The sequence below is a fragment of the Neolamprologus multifasciatus genome, chromosome 17 (assembly GCF_963576455.1).
Source record: "Neolamprologus multifasciatus chromosome 17, fNeoMul1.2, whole genome shotgun sequence".
NCBI classification, from domain to species: Eukaryota; Metazoa; Chordata; class Actinopteri; order Cichliformes; family Cichlidae; genus Neolamprologus; species Neolamprologus multifasciatus.
In genome coordinates this window covers 1,592,786-1,611,645 of record NC_140455.1, presented here as the reverse complement: position 1 = coordinate 1,611,645, position 18,860 = coordinate 1,592,786, and the positions used below count along the sequence as shown (strand labels likewise).

Below are 18,860 nucleotides of genomic sequence, written 5' to 3'. Positions count from 1 at the left end.
GTCGGGGATGAGGTCCTGCCCCAAGTGGAGGAGTTCAAGTATCTCGGGGTCTTGTTCGCGAGTGATGGGAGAAGGGAGCCGGAGATCGACAGACGGATTGGGGCTGCAGCTGCAGTAATGCAGACGCTGCACCGGTCCGTCGTGGTGAAGAGGGAGCTGAGTGTAAAAGCGAAGCTCTCAATTTACCGGTCGATCTACGTCCCTACCCTCACCTATGGCCACGAGCTGTGGGTAGTGACCGAAAGGACGAGATCGCGGATACAAGCGGCGGAAATGAGCTTCCTCCGAAGGGTGGCTGGCATCTCCCTTAGAGATAGGGTGAGAAGTTCGGCCATCCAGGAGGGGCTCAGAGTAGAGCCGCTGCTGCTCCACATCGAAAGGAGCCAGCTGAGGTGGTTTGGGCATCTGGTAAGGATGCCCCCTGGGCGCCTCCTGGGTGAGGTGTTCCAGGCATGTCCCACCGGGAGGAGGCCCCGGGGCAGACCCAGGACACGCTGGAGAGATTATATCTCTCGGCTGGCCTGGGAACGCCTTGGTGTTCCCCCGGATGAGCTGGAGGAGGTGGCTGGGGAGAGGGAGGTCTGGGCCTCTTTGCTTAGGCTGCTGCCCCCGCGACCCGGCCCCGGATAAAGCGGATGAAGATGGATGGATGGATGGATGGATGGACATTTGATTTAAAATATATATTTATAATTTTAATAAATGACAAATTAAAAAGGCATGAACATTTTTTTTGTATCGAAAAAATACCAAACTGTGAATTTTGTGTATCATTGCACCCCTAGTGTACACCCAGCTTTTGGTTCCTAAACAGCCACACTGTGCTTATCCTTATTAACCAGTGAAACAGAAAACAAAAACAAACAAAAAAAAAAACAGGCCCTGCTGTAAGTGGAGTTATAGTTCAAGGAATTTAAAGTAAAAATTTATGGCCACATTCTGACCACTCCAGCAGCCTAAATCATATCTGACATTCAACATCTGTGAAAGGCTGCTGTAAAATCTGCAGCACTGTTTTATCTTCTATGGCGGGTGAGAAGAGAGAAGATGCTCCAGCGTGACTTCTGCAGCCTTGAGACGAGTTTCTCAAACCACTGTTTTAGGTTCAGAAGCAAAAACACTGCCTTATTGTTGGTACTCGCTTTTTAAGACTCCTGTAAGACTTCTGGCATCACAACTTACTAAGCGGGACCCATTTACATATGTTTTAGGCCAATGAATTATTCCCATTATTATTTTTCTTCTATAGGTTGTTTTATTGTGTTGTCATAAATAGGTATATGTATCAGTCTTTAGAGATATTTGAAATGATTTAAATGAGGACAGGATTAAATGAGTTAACAGAAAGGACATCTAATATGGTGTGCATAATAAAGTAAAACAGACACATTGAATGTGACGAGTTAGAAGCAGCTTACAGAGCTTTGAGGCATTTTGCTGAAGGGCAGAGCTCTCTCTCAGCTGATGGAGCAGAAAGAGTGGGTGAGAGAGTGAGTGAATGGCAGCATATTTCACTCCTGCATCACTGCTGCTCAGCAGGTTATACAAACACAGGCCTAATAAGTGAGCATCTTAACCTCACTGACCCTCGCAGGAGAAACAGCCTCAGCCGTGACTGGCAGACAAATCTGTCACCTGTCAACAGTAATACTATCCATCATGTTGGTGCTGTTTACCTTCTTAGAGCAGGACTGCAACAGTGAATATGAGGAAGACAAAGGACATAGCTGGCGTCAGCCTAAAAGCCAACAAGAAATACTTGTCTTCTAGTCTGTGACAAACACCCTCCGCTCCTCTGCCCTCTTCTGTGTTTGCTTACTCTCTGACACAACAAGAATACTTCTGTTTCTTCTGTCACTCGCTGACAGAGTCATTTGCAAAACCATCAGCTGGGAAGAGGTTAGGTGAGATTCAGTATTTTTAAAAGGTGTGCTCCATTAACCAAATCATGTCAGCTGGGACTAAGGCTACGTCCACACATACACGGGTATTTTTTAAAACAGAGATTTTCCGTTTTCGTTTTAAAAAATAATCCCGTCCACACGTAAAGGCAGAAATGAAGGAAAACGCTGCTGGGAACATGCCAAAGTACAATTAACAGTAACAGTATTGTAGAAATTCATTTCACCGAAACAATAACGTGGCGCACAGTGTGACGTCAGATAAATGCGCACACCTTTGACGCTGCGTTTTCTCCGTTTTTCTCGTCCACACGTAAATGCAAAAACGGAGTTTTTAAAAATCTCAGTTTTCCAAAAACGCCGTTTACGTGTGGACGAAAGGTGCAAACGCATGGAAAAATCTGCGTTTTCAAAAATACCCGGGTACGTGTGGACGTAGCCTAAGTGAGATTGGTTATCTTGATGCCATTCAGTATTTTTAAAAGGTGTGCTCCATTAACCAAATAATGTCACTCCACTGCTTTTCAGCTGCGACTAAAACTCTGAATATTTTAGTCTCTGCTTTGATTAGATTTTTGACTCTTTTTAAAATTCGTCTCTTCTTAGTTTATAGGATTATAAACAATTTTTTTGTTGTTTCTTTAGCTGATCAGCCATTTTTGGAGAAGACCTTGGATATTTGCATTCACAATAAAAGAACTCGCTGATTCTTTGCTGATGTCACTGATGTACGATTAGAGTTCGTCCAACTGTAGCTCAGACTGAGCCGTGCCCAAAATGAAAGAAAATAAAAGGGAGAACAGACGGATAAAGGGGGACAGATGAAATGACAGTACGAGCCATCTTTGTGTGTGCATTGCATCACTGTTGTAATATTTTTTTTATTACTCCATCATTGACTGAAGCGATAATGAGTTTTGACTCAAACAGCGAAAACAGATTTAAAGGGATTAAGCCAGACATTGATGAAGAGACTTTTTTATCCATAAAACATCTTTGTCTGCCTTGCTTTCACTCTCTCTCTGCAGCTCGCTCACACACATGCAGACGCACACCCCGTGTGTGCAGCAGATGCACAAAGCCACATGGAAGACCTCCAAGTTATTTGAGGCTGTAAACACTGGAAAATGCGCCACCATATTTAATTGAGACATCCATAGATGTAGGTTTGTGCTGGCACGCACATGTTGATTATACATCATGTGTGTTTACGTGCTGACTGAGCTAGCGCTGCATTGTCTATAGTTTTATTTACAGGAATATGAGGTACGATGTGATAAAACTACTTGAATTGAATGATTTCAGTTTGGTTTTCTTGTGTTAGAAAAGTTTTATGACACAGCGCTTCATAACATTTACGCTGCTGTGAATGCAAACGTCACCTTTGTAAGCCTGAGTGAGCTGAGTGAGTGTGAGGTTCACTCTTATGGTGATTTAAAAAATGAGCAACAACCACAGATCTTCAGCTACAGCCGAGAAGGATTTCAGACAGGGTAAGGGATTATGGCGACTGGCGTTGTGATCAATATTGCACCAAGTGGTTCTTCAGCCAGTACCAGATGAGGGGAAAAAGTTCCTTTGCTGTGGGTTTTGACATGATGAGCGATGATCCCTGGATTATGAGACAGAATGTTTTAACCCAGCCTGCCCTTCTGTTTCATTTTATCCGTTTTGATTCATTGTCTGTCAGCAGCTGCCCGCTTTGGATGCGTTGACAGTGACAAGATGGGTGTTTAGGACAACACCAGTGGAAGACGGAGTGTCAGACCCTAAATCTGATGAGGGGAGTTGATGCAGAGGTCACGGACAGCGAGAGAACTGGTTTATTTGAAAGAAAGGCTGAGTGGCTCTAAATCCTGAATGTGTGGTGAACCACTCTAACCCGTAGTATCCTTCAAGCCTTGGCTTTTTATGGGGGGAAAAAGAAAAATCATGTTTAATTCTGCTTGCTAGACGTTTGGACTACAAGTGGCCTCTGGAGAGCACAGAGATTTGGCTTTTTATCCATGTAAACCTTTAGATTTCAAAGCAGCAGTGATTAATAAAGTATGTTCTGGCTGTAAAAAGTATCACAACTATGTGTTGTCTCCACAAGTGAGGAGTTCTGCCACATTTGGTTTCATGTGCCAAGAGGAATTAATAGGTCAAAAAGTCTTTATCTTCTGCCATGTGGGGTGATTGGAAGAAGAGAAGAACTTTGATACAGGGATTTCTGAGGCAAAGCTAATTTTGTTTAGCTCTAGTTGGTATCGATTTTGGTCTTTTAGAGAAAAGTCTTAAAAGATGGCACAGTGGTTTGTGTCTGCAGGATTTATTTGGATACACCTGACTCATCAGTCAACTTTCATTACCTTGTTGGGGCAAAAAAAGAATCTCAGCGTCCTTACCCGAGGCTGGCGCGCCGGCAGGACCTGCCAAGCGAGAGACGGAGGTTGGCGTGCTGTCCGGTCCGGCCTCTCTGCCACTAGACGCCAGCGTGCTGTTCAGTCCTGCGCGCCTGCCGAGCCACCGGGGAGCCTCTGCTCATGGCCGCGACTGGTGCGCCGCCGCCGCCGCTGGACACGAGGGCGGATGGACACCTCCCTGTCGCTGGGCCAGGGGCCGGGGGCGCTGATTGCCTCTCCCGATTTCCTCCCGTGGGGGGAAGGTTCCCCGGCCTCAGTCAATGGGGGTATGTGGCGGGGCGTGGTCTACGGTGCAGCTGCTGCAGGGGGCCGGACGCACCTGGGCCACATCGGCAATCACGCCTCTCCGGCTTAAACTTGTATGGCCTTATTTTTGTGCCACCATTCTGAGCGCACGTAAAAATAAAAAAAAAAGAAAAGAAAATTGCAGGTGCAAGTGTTGCATTTTGAGAAATTTATTTTGAGCGAAGAAAAGCTAAATTTGAGTGAACAAAATGTATTTCAGTGTTTGCTATTATCCATACACACACAATAGCAGCCCCTCTCACTCAGTTTTTGCATTTTCATTTTTATGTTTGTTTGTTTGTTTTTGTAACGGTATAAACAATGAAAGGTGGTGGATTAACCAATTGGTCATGATCAACTCTGGGCTTGATCAATTACAATACATCCGTATTGAGGGGGAAAGGAACGCGATTGGTCCCAGACTTCAGCTAGAATGAAAAAGACACAAAGCTGTTCTCTCGTTATCTCCCCTCCCTCTCCTGTTGCTACTTCTATCATGAAACTGATCAGTCAGCTGATCGGCTTTTCTGCCAGAAGTCCCGTCTCTCTTGTTTATTTTAGAAAGAGGAAACCAGCGGATGTTGCACTAAACAACAGCAGCACGTTTAAGCTTGATCAGCTGTTGTTAGAATTTATTTAATATTAATTTCTAGTATCAGCTGATGTTTGCTGGAGCCACAGCTGTAAAGCTGCTGCTCATGATATTGGTTTGGAAACATGAAGCTGATACAAATCATACATATATACCAACAAGACACAGTGTACATCACTGTCACAACAGCGTTTGTTTTAGTTCAAAGGCTTTATGGTTTTTCCTGTAATACCTGGTGATGTAGTTGACCGATTTTTTGTCAGTTCAGCCTTATATATTATGTTTAACCCGAGTGACCACCTGGTCAGCTGGTGGGTAACAGGCATCTCCGAAAACGTTAGAGAACTTATGCAAATATGTGACGTCTTGATAAATCAAGCAGATATTTGAAGTTTACACAGCACCATTCTTGCATGAAAATATGTTAAAAGTTTATTTTGTGACCCAGAAAGAGTAACATTTCAAACTCCACCACTCTGTGTTCCTCCGCCACTGCCTCGTTTGGATTCTGGGATATTGCATTTCGTCATTTTGAGCTGATTGGAGACCAGAACAGCCAATCAGATTTTTTGCATCCAAGTCTGTGATTGGCTGGTTTTGTGGCACAAATATAACGGTGTAGAGAAAGAGTTGAGCGCGAGCAACACATTGCGAGTGAGCGCAAATGCAAAAACTGAGCGAGAGGGGCTGCTGTTGTGTGTGGATAACAGCAAACAGTGAAATACATTTTTGAACGCAGCAATGAATTTTGTTCACTCAAATTTAGCTTTTCTTCGCTCAAAATAAATTTCTCCTCAAAATGCAACACTTGCACCTGCAAACGTTTTTTACGTGCGCTCAGAATAGGGCACAAAAATAACACCATAAACTTGGTGCTCTGACTGTTGTGGTTGTTGTTGGTATATGTCCGACTGTAAGCTGCAGAGCTGCAGCCGAGAGTGTGAACAGCAACCGTGAATAAAGATGTGGTCGGTTCCTCACTCGCCTGTCACAATGCACAAACAAGAGCCTCTGTTAAATCTCCCAGTGCTGCGATGGCCAGGATTGCAATTATGTTTCCATGTAGGTGTGGAATAACATAAATATATACAGTGGGGCAAAAAAGTATTTAGTCAGCCACCAATTGTGCAAGTTCCCCCACTTAAAATGATGACAGAGGTCAGTAATTTGCACCAGAGGTACACTTCAACTGTGAGAGACAGAATGTGAAAAAAAAATCCATGAATTCACATGGTAGGATTTGTAAAGAATTTATTCGTAAATCAGGGTGGAAAATAAGTATTTGGTCACCTCAAACAAGGAAAATCCCTGGCTCTCACAGACCTGTAACGTCTTCTGTAAGAAGCTTTTCTGTCCCCCACTCGTTACCTGTATGAATGGCACCTGTTTGACCTCATCATCTGTATAAAAGACACCTGTCCACAGCCTCAACCAGTCAGACTCCAAACTCCGCCATGGCCAAGACCAAAGAGCTTTCGAAGGACACCAGGAAAAGAATTGTAGACCTGCACCAGACTGGGAAGAGTGAATCTACAATAGGCAAGCAGCTTGGTGTGAAAAAATCAACTGTGGGAGCAATCATCAGAAAATGGAAGACATACAAGACCACTGATAATCTCCCTCGATCTGGGGCTCCACGCAAGATCTCATCCCGTGGGGTCAAAATGATCATGAGAACGGTGAGCAAAGATCCCAGAACCACACGGGGGGACCTGGTGAATGACCTGCAGAGAGCTGGGACCAAAGTAACAAAGGTCACCATCAGTAACACACTACAACGGCAGGGAATCAAATCCCGCAGTGCCAGACGTGTTCCGCTGCTGAAGCCAGTGCATGTCCAGGCCCGTCTGAAGTTTGCCAGAGAGCACATGGATGATACAGCAGAGGATTGGGAGAATGTCATGTGGTCAGATGAAACCAAAGTAGAACTTTTTGGTATAAACTCAACTCGTCGTGTTTGGAGGAAGAAGAATACTGAGTTGCATCCCAAGAACACCATACCTACTGTGAAGCATGGGGGTGGAAACATCATGCTATGGGGCTGTTTTTCTGCCAAGGGGACAGGACGACTGATCCGTGTTAAGGACAGAATGAATGGGGCCAAGTATCGTGAGATTTTGAGCCAAAACCTCCTTCCATCAGTGAGAACTTTGAAGATGAAACGAGGCTGGGTCTTCCAACATGACAATGATCCAAAACACACCGCCCGGGCAACAAAGGAGTGGCTCCGTAAGAAGCATTTGAAAGTCCTGGAGTGGCCTAGCCAGTCTCCAGACCTCAACCCCATAGAAAATCTGTGGCGGGAGTTGAAAGTCCGTGTTGCTCGGCGACAGCCCCAAAACATCACTGCTCTTGAGAAGATCTGCATGGAGGAATGGGCCAAAATACCAGCTACTGTGTGTGCAAACCTGGTAAAGACCTATAGTAAACGTTTGACCTCTGTTATTGCCAACAAAGGTTATGTTACAAAGTATTGAGTTGTATTTTTGTTATTGACCAAATACTTATTTTCCACCCTGATTTACGAATAAATTCTTTACAAATCCTACCATGTGAATTCATGGATTTTTTTTTCACATTCTGTCTCTCACAGTTGAAGTGTACCTCTGGTGCAAATTACTGACCTCTGTCATCATTTTAAGTGGGGGAACTTGCACAATCGGTGGCTGACTAAATACTTTTTTGCCCCACTGTATAATAAATAATAAGGATTCACATAATGATTACTGGCTTCAAAATAAAATGGTTTAAAAACAAAAGCTATAACTCTACTGAATCATGCCAAAACTTCACAAAATGGCTCTGTTTGTGAAGCTTGAGTCATCTGTGGACTGAAGGATGTAAGGTGGCATTTATTTTCCAGTGGAGATGTAGCATTTTAAGTAAAACCCTTCAATTACTTAGCAGTGCTCATGGGCTACGAAGCGCTAACGCCTGGTTTTCCAGTCTTGTCTTGAAGAAGGTTGATTTCTGTCCCGTAGAAAGTGGTAATTGAGGTGTTTGGCTCATTTGTATTTGACAGTTGCAATATAAGGGATAACACTTTCCAATTCCAACCATCATACATCAGTCACTTGATACTTTTAGAGAGGCCCAATGTGCTCCAGTTCACTTTTCATATGTAAGATGGGACTTCGGGGAATTGAACTGAAAACATGTACAGTAGATGTAGCCAACATCTAATGTTTGTCTTACTGGAGTAGAAAGAATAGGAGAATGTACCACTGTAGAGTTGAATTTCTACAACTTTGCAGTTTAAACTGAAAATTTTAAGCAAAGACAAGATTTTTAACACAAGTACTATTAAATATTATCTTTATTTTGTGGTTAGAAAAATTCACAAGGTCACATTTTGGTGTTTTAATGGAAGAAAGAAAACCATTTATATGAAAAAGCAGTAGCCATAAAGTCCTCGAGTGAACATGTTGTTTGAACTTGTTTGTTTTGTGGTTGTTTTTATTTTAAGATGCTATTAAGGATAAAAAGGTGACACATGACACAACAATGCCACATTCATCACAGATACGCCATTAAAAGCAGCCCTTTGTTGTAACATTTTTTAGCGCTTTCAATACCCCACCATGATAGGAAACGTCTGGCGTATTTCAACCTGGTTTATTTAACATTAATAGCCTGTCTAATACGGCACAAAGTCTCATTCAAACTTTGCACTCTTCACCTGTGTTTGGGGAAATAAGGAAATCTGGTAACTGGAATGACTTTTGTGCCAGCTGTATAAAGGATCTGCATGTTTCTGATTGACTAATCGCTATCCACACTCACTACATATATGATGATGGCTGCCTGTAATGAGGGGTGGCAGTGAAATGGTATGCTACATTTCCCTAAGTATGTTAGTGGGGGAGCCAGGGCTGCTCTTAGTCACTGATTCTGTTCAAGTGGGGACAAGGCCCAGAAAACTTCCACTTTGGTGGCCCTTGGTCTCATCTCTACTTTGTGTAAATCTTGTGGTTGTGCGGACTTCATCAGATGGTGGCCTCTAGCTTTCACCGGAGCAGTTTTCAGCAGCAGCAATGACAATTAGCACCTCCGAGTTTGAGGCAACGGTCGTCAGCCATTAAAGGGAAAAAACACTGACAATGACAGTCTGGCGACCTGTCCAGGGTGTACCCTGCCTCCAGCCCTAAGACAGCTGGGATAGGCTCCAGCGCCCCCTGTGACCCTGAAAAGGATAAGCAGAAGTGAATGGATGAATGGACACTGACACTTGGGGTCAGGGACAGGTTTCTGCCCCAAATGGAGAAGTTTAAAATATCTCTGGGTTCACGGATGAGGGGAGAAGGGAGCAGGAGATTGATGGATGGATTTAGGCTTCACCAGTCCATCATGACAAAGAGACATCTGAGCACTTCTTTATTGTGACGTATATGATCATTGCAGAGGCCTTTGTATCACATGGACAAAATTTGAAACTGTTCTCTCCATATTTAGCAGGTTAGGGTTTTGTAATACAAATGCAAATAAAACGAGTGTAGCTCATTTGTGTTCCTTTGGCTTTACCTCAGCATTCAATGATTTTATACAAGACAGTGTAAGACAGGTGTACCAGGGAGTCCTCATCCTCAGAAAGGATGAAACTTTGCCAACAACTGCATAAGTCGTCTTTGCCCTGCTGCCCATGTTACAGAGAATCGGGAATTTTGATTCGGACTGTGACGCTGTAAATGAAATGTAGCTTAATTCAATTCGATTCAATTCAATTCAATTTTATTTATATAGCGCCAAATCACAACAAAAGTTGCCTCAAGGCGCTTCATAGATACAGAGAAAAACTCAACAATCATATGACCCCCTATGAGCAGCACTTTGGTGACAGTGGGAAGGAAAAACTCCCTTTTAACAGGAAGAAACCTCCAGCAGAACCAGGCTCAGGGAGGGGCGGCCATCTGCTGTGATTGGTTGGGGTGAGAGAAGGAAGACAGGATAAAGACATGCTGTGGAAGAGAGACAGAGGTTAATAACAGATATGATTCAATACAGAGAGGTCTGTTAACACATAGTGAGTGAGAAAGGTGACTGGAAAGGAAAAACTCAATGCATCATGGGAATCCCCGGCAGCCTACGTCTATTGCAGCATAACTAAGGGAGGATTCAGGGTCACAGTTATTCATTGCAGAAACTTAACAGCACCCCTCATTCTCCTTCCTCTCGTGTGTGTGTTTTACATGTGCACTCCTGTCACCCCTCAACATGTGCTCCCCCTTTTCTGCTTAAAGTATTTCATGATTTAGTAAAGTGTGCCTCATCATAATGCCCCATTTTCAAATGGCTTTTAATGGCTTATGTGGATCTGCGTGATGCCAGGATGTGTAGGAAAAATAAATTATGTCGGTTTCTCTAGAGGCTGTTACAGGATGCCACAAAGCCAATCCACCCACCAAACTAGCAGTTAAACATCGCCAGGACCCTGTGGAACATTAATGCTCCAGCCGTCATCAACGCCTTCAATCATTATTCCCCTTGTTTACGTCATTTTGCAGTTAATGCAGACTAAAAACAAACAGCGGTTATGTCTAAAAGTCTCAGAATTCATAGTTGGTAGACCACTTGAAGTCACAGAGGATAACAGCACAGGCTTGTTTCTGTGATGCTTTAAAAGCTGGCAGATCTGTCTCCAACTAAAGAGATTTACTGCATGTTTATGGGTTTGGTCCTTTTTTGTCTTTATCAGCTATTAAATCAGACTTCAAACACATACGCTGCCTGTGGAAAAGATGCAAAGTAGTACAGCACTCCTTTGTGTTGTAAATATTTGCAACTGAATGAGTTGCTGATAAAAACGTCTGTTATCTCGCAAATGTTTTTGATTGCATATCTTTTGTACCTATAAGCTGTTTGTGTTGGCAGGCATTAGACTGCGAGAACTCCTACACCACACATCTTCAAACCTAATTAGACTGACGTAACCAGACGAATGCTGCTTCGCACATGTCTCTCAAAATGCAAACTTCTAAACGTGCGTCTGGAAGAATCAAACAAAGTTAACGCCGGAGCACACATGTTCGTCTTTGAGCGCAACATGTGGGGAAAGAATATGGAAACCGAAATGTGAGGGGGTTTGTTGTGCGTGGGTGGTTATAAGTTGTGTCAGGCAGATGGAGAAGCTCCGTCTGTGAATTTGTGTCCCATGCAGCCTCCCATTGGTACAACCAGTATAAGCACCATATTTGGGAGAGAAGGTGGCTGCTAAGTGGTTGCTGTACTTCAGCAATGGCTTTTGAGGTGCTGTTTGAGCCTTTGAGTGGACACCACAGCATCTTATTATTCAGTATACTTGCTGCTTTTGGCGCAAATGATCTCTTTTTAAATCCTTTTTGCCAGCTCGTGGCGTCCTACAACGTCGTCCTGAGGGCATTAGTTCAAAGTCAGAGTAAGGAGAGTGTTCTCTGTCTCGACAATAGATGGGGCTTTCCTTAAGACAAACTGATGATCCAGCTTGTCTAGTGAAGTTTAGATCACCATTCATTTTTCCAGCAGTTCTGACAATCCCGTTCTGTTTGCTCCACAGCCAGGTTGACAGTGAACATAAGGATGTCAAAGGAGCTTGCAAAGAAAAGCGTCTGGACTTCTTTAAGTTACTTGAAGACGTTTCACCTCTCATCCAAGAAGCTTCTTCAGTTCTAAGGTCAAATGGTGGAGAGTCCCAGATATAAACCTAGTGGGAGTGTCCCCCCACAGAGGGACAAAAGGACCCCCTGATGATCCTCTAATCGCCTGAGCCAAGGTGTGGAACTGGGTGTGGGTCCCAATCAGCCAGAGTTTCGGGTGAGTTCATTGTGAAACCTGGCCCCACCTTATCATGCGAATTCCTGAGGTCAGATGACCCAGGATGTGAGTGGGTGTTAAGGCGTCTGGGGAGGGATCTCAAAACTGGATTATAGATGGCAGAGAGTTGGTGTCGTAAACCACCGCCTCTGTTCAAAGATGGTCGCTCACAGTGGACATAGATGCTTCTTTCACTCCTCTTTCAAACCATCTGTCCTCTCTGTCCAAAATGTGAACGTTGGCATCCTCAAAAGAGTGTCCTTGGGTGGGGCCAGGTTTCACAATGAACTCACCCGAAACCCTGGCTGATTGGGACCCACACCCCGTTTCACACCTTGGCTCAGGCGATTAGAGGATCATCAGGGGGTCCTTTTGTCCCTCTGTGGGGGGAAACTCCCACTAGGTTTAAATCTGGGACTCTCCACCATTTGACCTTAGAACTGAAGAAGCTTCTCGGATGAGAGGTGAAACGTCTTCAAGTAACTTAAAGAAGTCCAGACGCTTTTCTTTGCAAGCTCCTTTGACTACGATGACCTGGATGACTGAGAACCTTCACAGAAACATAAGGATCCTTTCCATCAGTCCAAAGCCTCATAATGTCCTGCCAAAAAATGATCTCTGATTACTTTTGTTGTAAATGGAATCAGCATTAACCATAAAATGAATTGTGTCATCATACTATTTTAAGTGCTCTAGCTGCATGTGCGATTGTGTCAGCATGATGATTCATATGGTAAAAGATGAAGGCTTTCTGCAAGCCTTCATCTGTAGCATTTGAATCCATCTTTCTTTATTGGAGAAGTTTAACTTCCTCACTCAGCTCACTTATATTGAGCCTTTTGTGCATTGCAGCGAGTGACACAGTTAAAAAAATCTGTGGACACTACTGCTTCAAGTAGCACTCAGACCAGGGCTCTGCACCTGTGTGAGGAAAAAATCCACAGAGATGTTTTATCAATTTTTCTGAGGTTTTTTTTTAGCTTCACCACATATGACTGCCCCAACATTTAAAATATCAAGTTCCGTGTCTTGTTACATTTAAGCTGATTCCTTACTAAAAGACACATAACACATTGAAGACGACGCAGTTGCCAAATAGCCTGTGTACAGATTAGAAGTGGGAATCACCATACATCCCACGATACGATATTATTGCAATTTTTAAAAATATTTTGCGATATTCAGATTCTGTACATAAAGGTAAACTTTATCAATATTCATTTTATCTAATAACAAAGTCTCACACTCAGTCTTTCTCTCATTTCAGTTTTATTGTTGACAAACTGAACGGTTTGTATTACAGTCTAGTCCAACTTAACTGAATCAACCATCTGGTACAATTATAGCTATTCTGAACTATGCAGTTTATGAAAACTATGCAGCCCCTTCAGCAACTGAAGAATTTGAAAGTAAATTAAAACAAAATATAATTTTACATTAAATAAAAAAGTTTTAAACTTAATTAAAATAAAACATGTCTTAAATTAAAATAAGTAAACTGTCATGTTTATTGCTGCCATAAAACAAGTTAAACACATTTAGACAGTGAAGGAATGTCAGGATTCTTGCTCAGAAAAAGGATCAACATGCTCTGAAGTCAGAGCACAAAAACCTTTTTTGTAACAAAATATCGATTTCTGCTGTCCCTGTATCGATACATTATTAGCAAACAAAATATCACCATACTACACAGTATCCATTTTTCCCCCACCCCTAGTACAGATGTGACTCATTGTCCTGATTCTTTTAATGAAGAGAGAAAAGAAAACAGAGCGAGCGCACATTTAAAAGAGAGAAAAAGCTCGCAGGCTTTTAGAGGGCTGACAGGGAATTGCAGCTCATGAATCATCATTGCCCGTTGGACGTCTGGCTGAGTTGCCCAGCCTGCCCTTTGTATGGCCCTGACACACTGCGCTGCGTAGAGCGCTAAGACCTTTGGCCTGATCATAAAAGGCCTGTTAAGGGGGTTGGCGCCCGGCCACCATGTTAATGAAGCGACCCGCTAGCTGCTGTCGAGGATGGCAAAAATCCCCCTCATAACTGCAGCCTCAGTGCGCCTTTGTACAGCTGAAACATAGGTGGCAGTTGTTGCCTACACTGAGCGTGGGCCACACTGTACTATTGTCATTGTGTTTATGTGTAAATTATGCGAACGCTTATTCCTGTGTTTGTCTCTGTTGTTGGGTTGTATGTGTCAAAGTACCACACATCTTTGTGTCTTGCGTATATATGTTAGTACTCTGGGGGTGTATTTCTACCACTTACCAGCATACTGTGTACATATGGCCTCGTGTGTCCCCTTGAATCCGTGAACATGACATGCAGCGGATTGTGTAGGTGGCGTCACACTGCGGTCAGTATGTCGTGCAGCCTGATCCCAGGGTTGTGCGGGGGTCGGGTAATAACCACACAATGATGTTCTTTATGGGTCATAATGCTGATAAGCTCCATCCTCTGAGCCCTCTGCCCCGAGACATTTAGGCTCATTGAATGTTAAGTGTCATCACATCCTTTGTGCTTTGTGCTGACTGTCTGCCATCTTCTCAACAGATTGAGAATGTGGATGCCTGCCTCAGTTTCCTGGATGCCAGAGGAGTGAATGTACAAGGGCTCTCATCAGAAGGTAGGAATAATACAAAATTTGAGGCCTGATTAAACTTAATTAAGTCAGTGGAGCAGCAGAAGAGAGATGTGGCTGTTGTATTTGTCTAATTTCTAAATCTGGAAAATTAATTCGGCTTCAACGCGACCCATCCTCTGTGGGTAGGTTTCCATTTCTTCACAGTACCAAATGTTTTCAGAAACCTGGTTTAAGCCTGTTTCCAAGACATGTGAGTGTACTTCACGGTAATGGAATTTCCAAACAGGGATCGTGACAGCTTTCACTATGGCAGTGTAGGCAGTCATTAGGGCATCAGAGTGGATTGTGGGAGGATAAAAACTGCAGGGCAGGATTTGCCTCCTGACCATCAGGGCACACAGTACATGCTTTATAAGACACGCCAGTCTTATAAAGCATTCTACTCTTTATGCCAAAGTGAATGATTGTGTGAAACTGTCTCACAAGGCTAGGGTTAGACACTCCAAACAATATATTAAGAATACATTTTACATTTGATTTGACTCTGCAGGGACACCTTAAATGAAAAAGTATCTGTATGTACAACTGCAGTCAAAATGTCTTCAGTACAGCAAGCAGCACATACAGTGCAGTGAAAACTTATTTGCGCCATTTCTGTTTTCTTTTTTTGGCATATTTGTCACACTTGCATATTTCAGATAATCAAAAATCATAAATAAACTGTGATTAAGCACATATTTTTTAAAAACTGAATTAAATTTTGCAAGCTACATCAAGGTATGAATAATTCTATTCTATTTAATGTTTATGGCACCGAATCACAACAAGAAATCACCTAAATAGAACCTTTCTGAGAAAGTGAAGTAGGATAAAAGATAAAATAAATAAAACGCATCATGCTACAATCTAAAGAAACTTAAGAACAGATGAAAAACAAAGTCATTAACATCTGTCAGTCTGGAAATGGGTACAAAGTAATTTCTAAGGTTTTGAGGCTTCAGAGAAACAAAGTGAGGGCTATTTATCCACAAATGAAGAAAACTTTGGACAGTGGTGAGAATATCAGGAGTCACAGGCATCAGTGACTCATCCAGGTCGCAAAAGAACCCAGAACAACATCTATAGAACTGCAGGCCCCACAGTCTCTGTGAAGGTCAGTGATCATGATTCAACATAAAGAGTTCCAAAGCAAAAGTCACAGCTGACCACACACACACACACACACTTTGCAAAAAGCACTTGATGATCCCCAACACTTTTGGTAAAATAATCTGTGGACTGTAGGGATGGGTATCGTTTTGGTTTTATCCGATACCGGTGCCAAACCGGTACTTTTGAAACGGTGCCGGTGCTTAAACGGTGCTTAAAGAATGGAGAACACAAACTTTGTCCAAAAACCTCTCATGTTCAGCTGTTTTTTTGTAAAAAGATAACAATGTTAGCCTTTTCTGCAGCTATGGGGCATATATGGTATCATTCTTGGCTGGAAGCAGCTTAAACAATGGAAAAAACACAAACTTTGTCCAAAAACCTCTCATGTTTAACTGTTTCCCACTTTTTCTTTGGTCATTTTAGCCTTTTTGTCCAGGGTGAAGGGAGTATCTGCCATCAAACAAGAAGACAGCCACATGTAGCTATGATGATGTTTGCTAGTTCACCTTACATGCATTAATGTAATAACGTGGTTAGCCTACTCAACGTAAATTACACACGAACAACATTAAGCTACTCACGCAGAGAAGAACGGCTGCTGCTGCATCATCATCCTCATCATTTCTGCTACACTGGCAGGGCTAGGGGCCAAGACTCTCCTCTTCGGGTTTTTGGGGGATGTTGCTAACTCTGGGTCCGATAACAGGCACCACACCTGCAGTAGATGTGCTCGGTGTGAGGTCTCGCAGCAAGCTATCAAATACGGCGCATTTCTCGGCTTTTAAAAAAAACGCTATGCGTCTCCAGGTGTTTCATCGGATTTGAGGTGTTACCTCCTTTGACAGTATCACAGTATCACCTTAAAGCACTTGTTGCTGCTGCTGAGTTTGCATCTTTTGCTGTGAAGTACAGCCAGACTTTTGACCGCTTCGCCTTGGGCATTTTTAATCCGTAGCTCTGCTCTAAAAGAACGTACGTACCTGGGCCCGCCTACTATCCTCGGAAACATAAAATGATTGGCTAGAATCTAAAGTGTATCACTGCTCAGGAAAAAATAAAGCACCGAAATGTGCGCTGCTTTTCGGTCAGGTTACTACCGTTTATGTCAGAACCGGTGCCTGATACCAGTACCCATCCCTAGTGGACTGACAAGTAAAACGCAAAACTTTTTGGAAGGTTTGCATCCTGTTTCATTCATGCATAAAACTAACACAACTTTTTATAAAGAGAAAATCATACCAACAGTCAAACATGGTGGTGGTAGTGTGACGAGGCTGCTTTGCTTCTTCAGGAACTGGACAACTGTCTGTCATTGATGAAAACAAGGAGGAGCTAGACAAGGAGAAGGACAGTGAAACACACATATTCACGTTTGAATGACTCAAAAGAACAATATGGAGTTCAGGACATAAAATCTGATTGTGATGCTTTGGCATGACTTTTAACAGGCCGACCTCCACCCAAAATCCTTCAGGTTTGCTGAATTAACAAAATGCTATAAAGAAGAGTGAAATTCTTCCACAGTGATGTGAAAGACTAATTTCAGTTTTTGCTGCTCAGTTCGGTTTGGGGGCAATTACTTTTTTCATATAGGGCAAGGTAGGTTTACGTAGCTTTTTTCCCCTTAATAAATGAAATCTTCTTTTAAAAACTGCTTTTTTGTATTTACATGGGTTATCTTTTTTTTCATGCTCTTAAACATGTAAGCGTGCTAAAACAGTTTTTTACACTATATAGCAGGTTGCACTGCATCAAGTGAAATCTGATGCGTCACACACACGTAGTAGAAGGTTCACTGCAAGTCCAGAGAACCGATAATGTTACGTTTCAAAGTACGGAGATCTTAAAGAACATTTAATAGTTTCTCTGTCAGTACATATTGGGATGTTTATATCATATTCATACAGGTTTATACTCACAATGACTACATTTAAAACTGACTGTCTAAGAAAACTGAACCTTTGGTGTTTTTGTGTGTAGTGTTGAACAAAATGCACATCTACAAGGACCAGTGCTTGCTCTGACCCATGTTGTTTCTGCTCCCGTTAAATATTAATGGGCTGAACTTGCCCTTGACATCTCGAGCAGCAGAAATAGCCTAACAGGCTGACACACTGACCGACAGCTCTAAATTCTCCATGCTCAGTTACAACACTAAAAACAGCAAAGTGACTTGCTGCGCTTGGAATTTCAAAGTGGGTCTGTAAATATATGGGCTATTTGGTTACCCTGTTCATTGCTGTTGCTGATGCATTTCATTTGCTGGCTTCTCTTGGTCATTCTTCCATTGAGCATGTGTTGGTTGTGTTTGTGACTTGAGACAGCCGTGTCTGCCCTCTCATGTCTAATTGAATTTGCCCAGGGCTTTCCTGGCAATATGCAGTCTTTGTTATAGTTTTACAAGATGTGGGAATAAAATAAAGTGGGAGGCTTGATGTGCATACAGGAACCTAGAAGCTACTTATTGCAATAACTATTCCAGAAGTCTCCTTACATCTCACTGGTGGGAGGCTGTAAACCAAAGTTCCGGAAAAAGTCATCTCATTGAAGAGTGTTTTATTCCCCGTACAAACATTTCACCGAGGGGACTTATAGGCTTTAATGAAATTGAGTCCACACACTACAGAGGAGGATGATGGTGGCTTTTTTTTACTAAAGACTTGAGACAAAGAAAGACTTCCAATTAAAATTCAATAACCTAAGATCTCCCGGATGTGTTGGCACAGTGTTTCATGCATGTGGAAACTGATTCCAGACATAAATCCTCATGACTAACTAAATCTGACATTTTTGCAAGGATACATTTCAGTCATTGTTGCAACTTACACCATCACCTAAAGCCTACTTAGCATCCATACTAGTTACACTAATATTATTAATATGTTTGAAATTGCAGCTTCCAATGTTTGCACTGCTACTGAGAGCATGCTGCTGTGTTGTCAACTTGAACATGTTATAAAGACAAACTTCATGCACTAAAACACATGGTCAAGCTTGACCCTTTTGGACACAAAATATCTCAAAGCGGCAACATAAAGTTTTACCTCTTCAAATGTGATAATTATCTTCAGGAAGTTCAGTGTAGCATTTCCACTCTTAAAAGCAGGTGTAAAGCCCCCAAACACATGTTTCCTACACTTGATAATTGGTTACATTGA

At 42.6% G+C, this 18,860-nt stretch overlaps 1 protein-coding gene across 3 annotated transcripts in view; it reads left to right on the top strand.

Moving 5' to 3' along the window:
- Positions 1-18,860, top strand: part of nav3 (neuron navigator 3) — a 265,011-nt gene that overhangs the window by 124,898 nt on the left and 121,253 nt on the right. For all 3 annotated transcript variants that reach the window (XM_085138223.1, XM_085138222.1, XM_085138224.1), the window contains exon 4: positions 14,520-14,592. In XM_085138223.1, the coding sequence (XP_084994349.1) occupies positions 14,520-14,592 (73 nt within the window). The remainder of the gene's footprint in view (positions 1-14,519; positions 14,593-18,860) is intronic.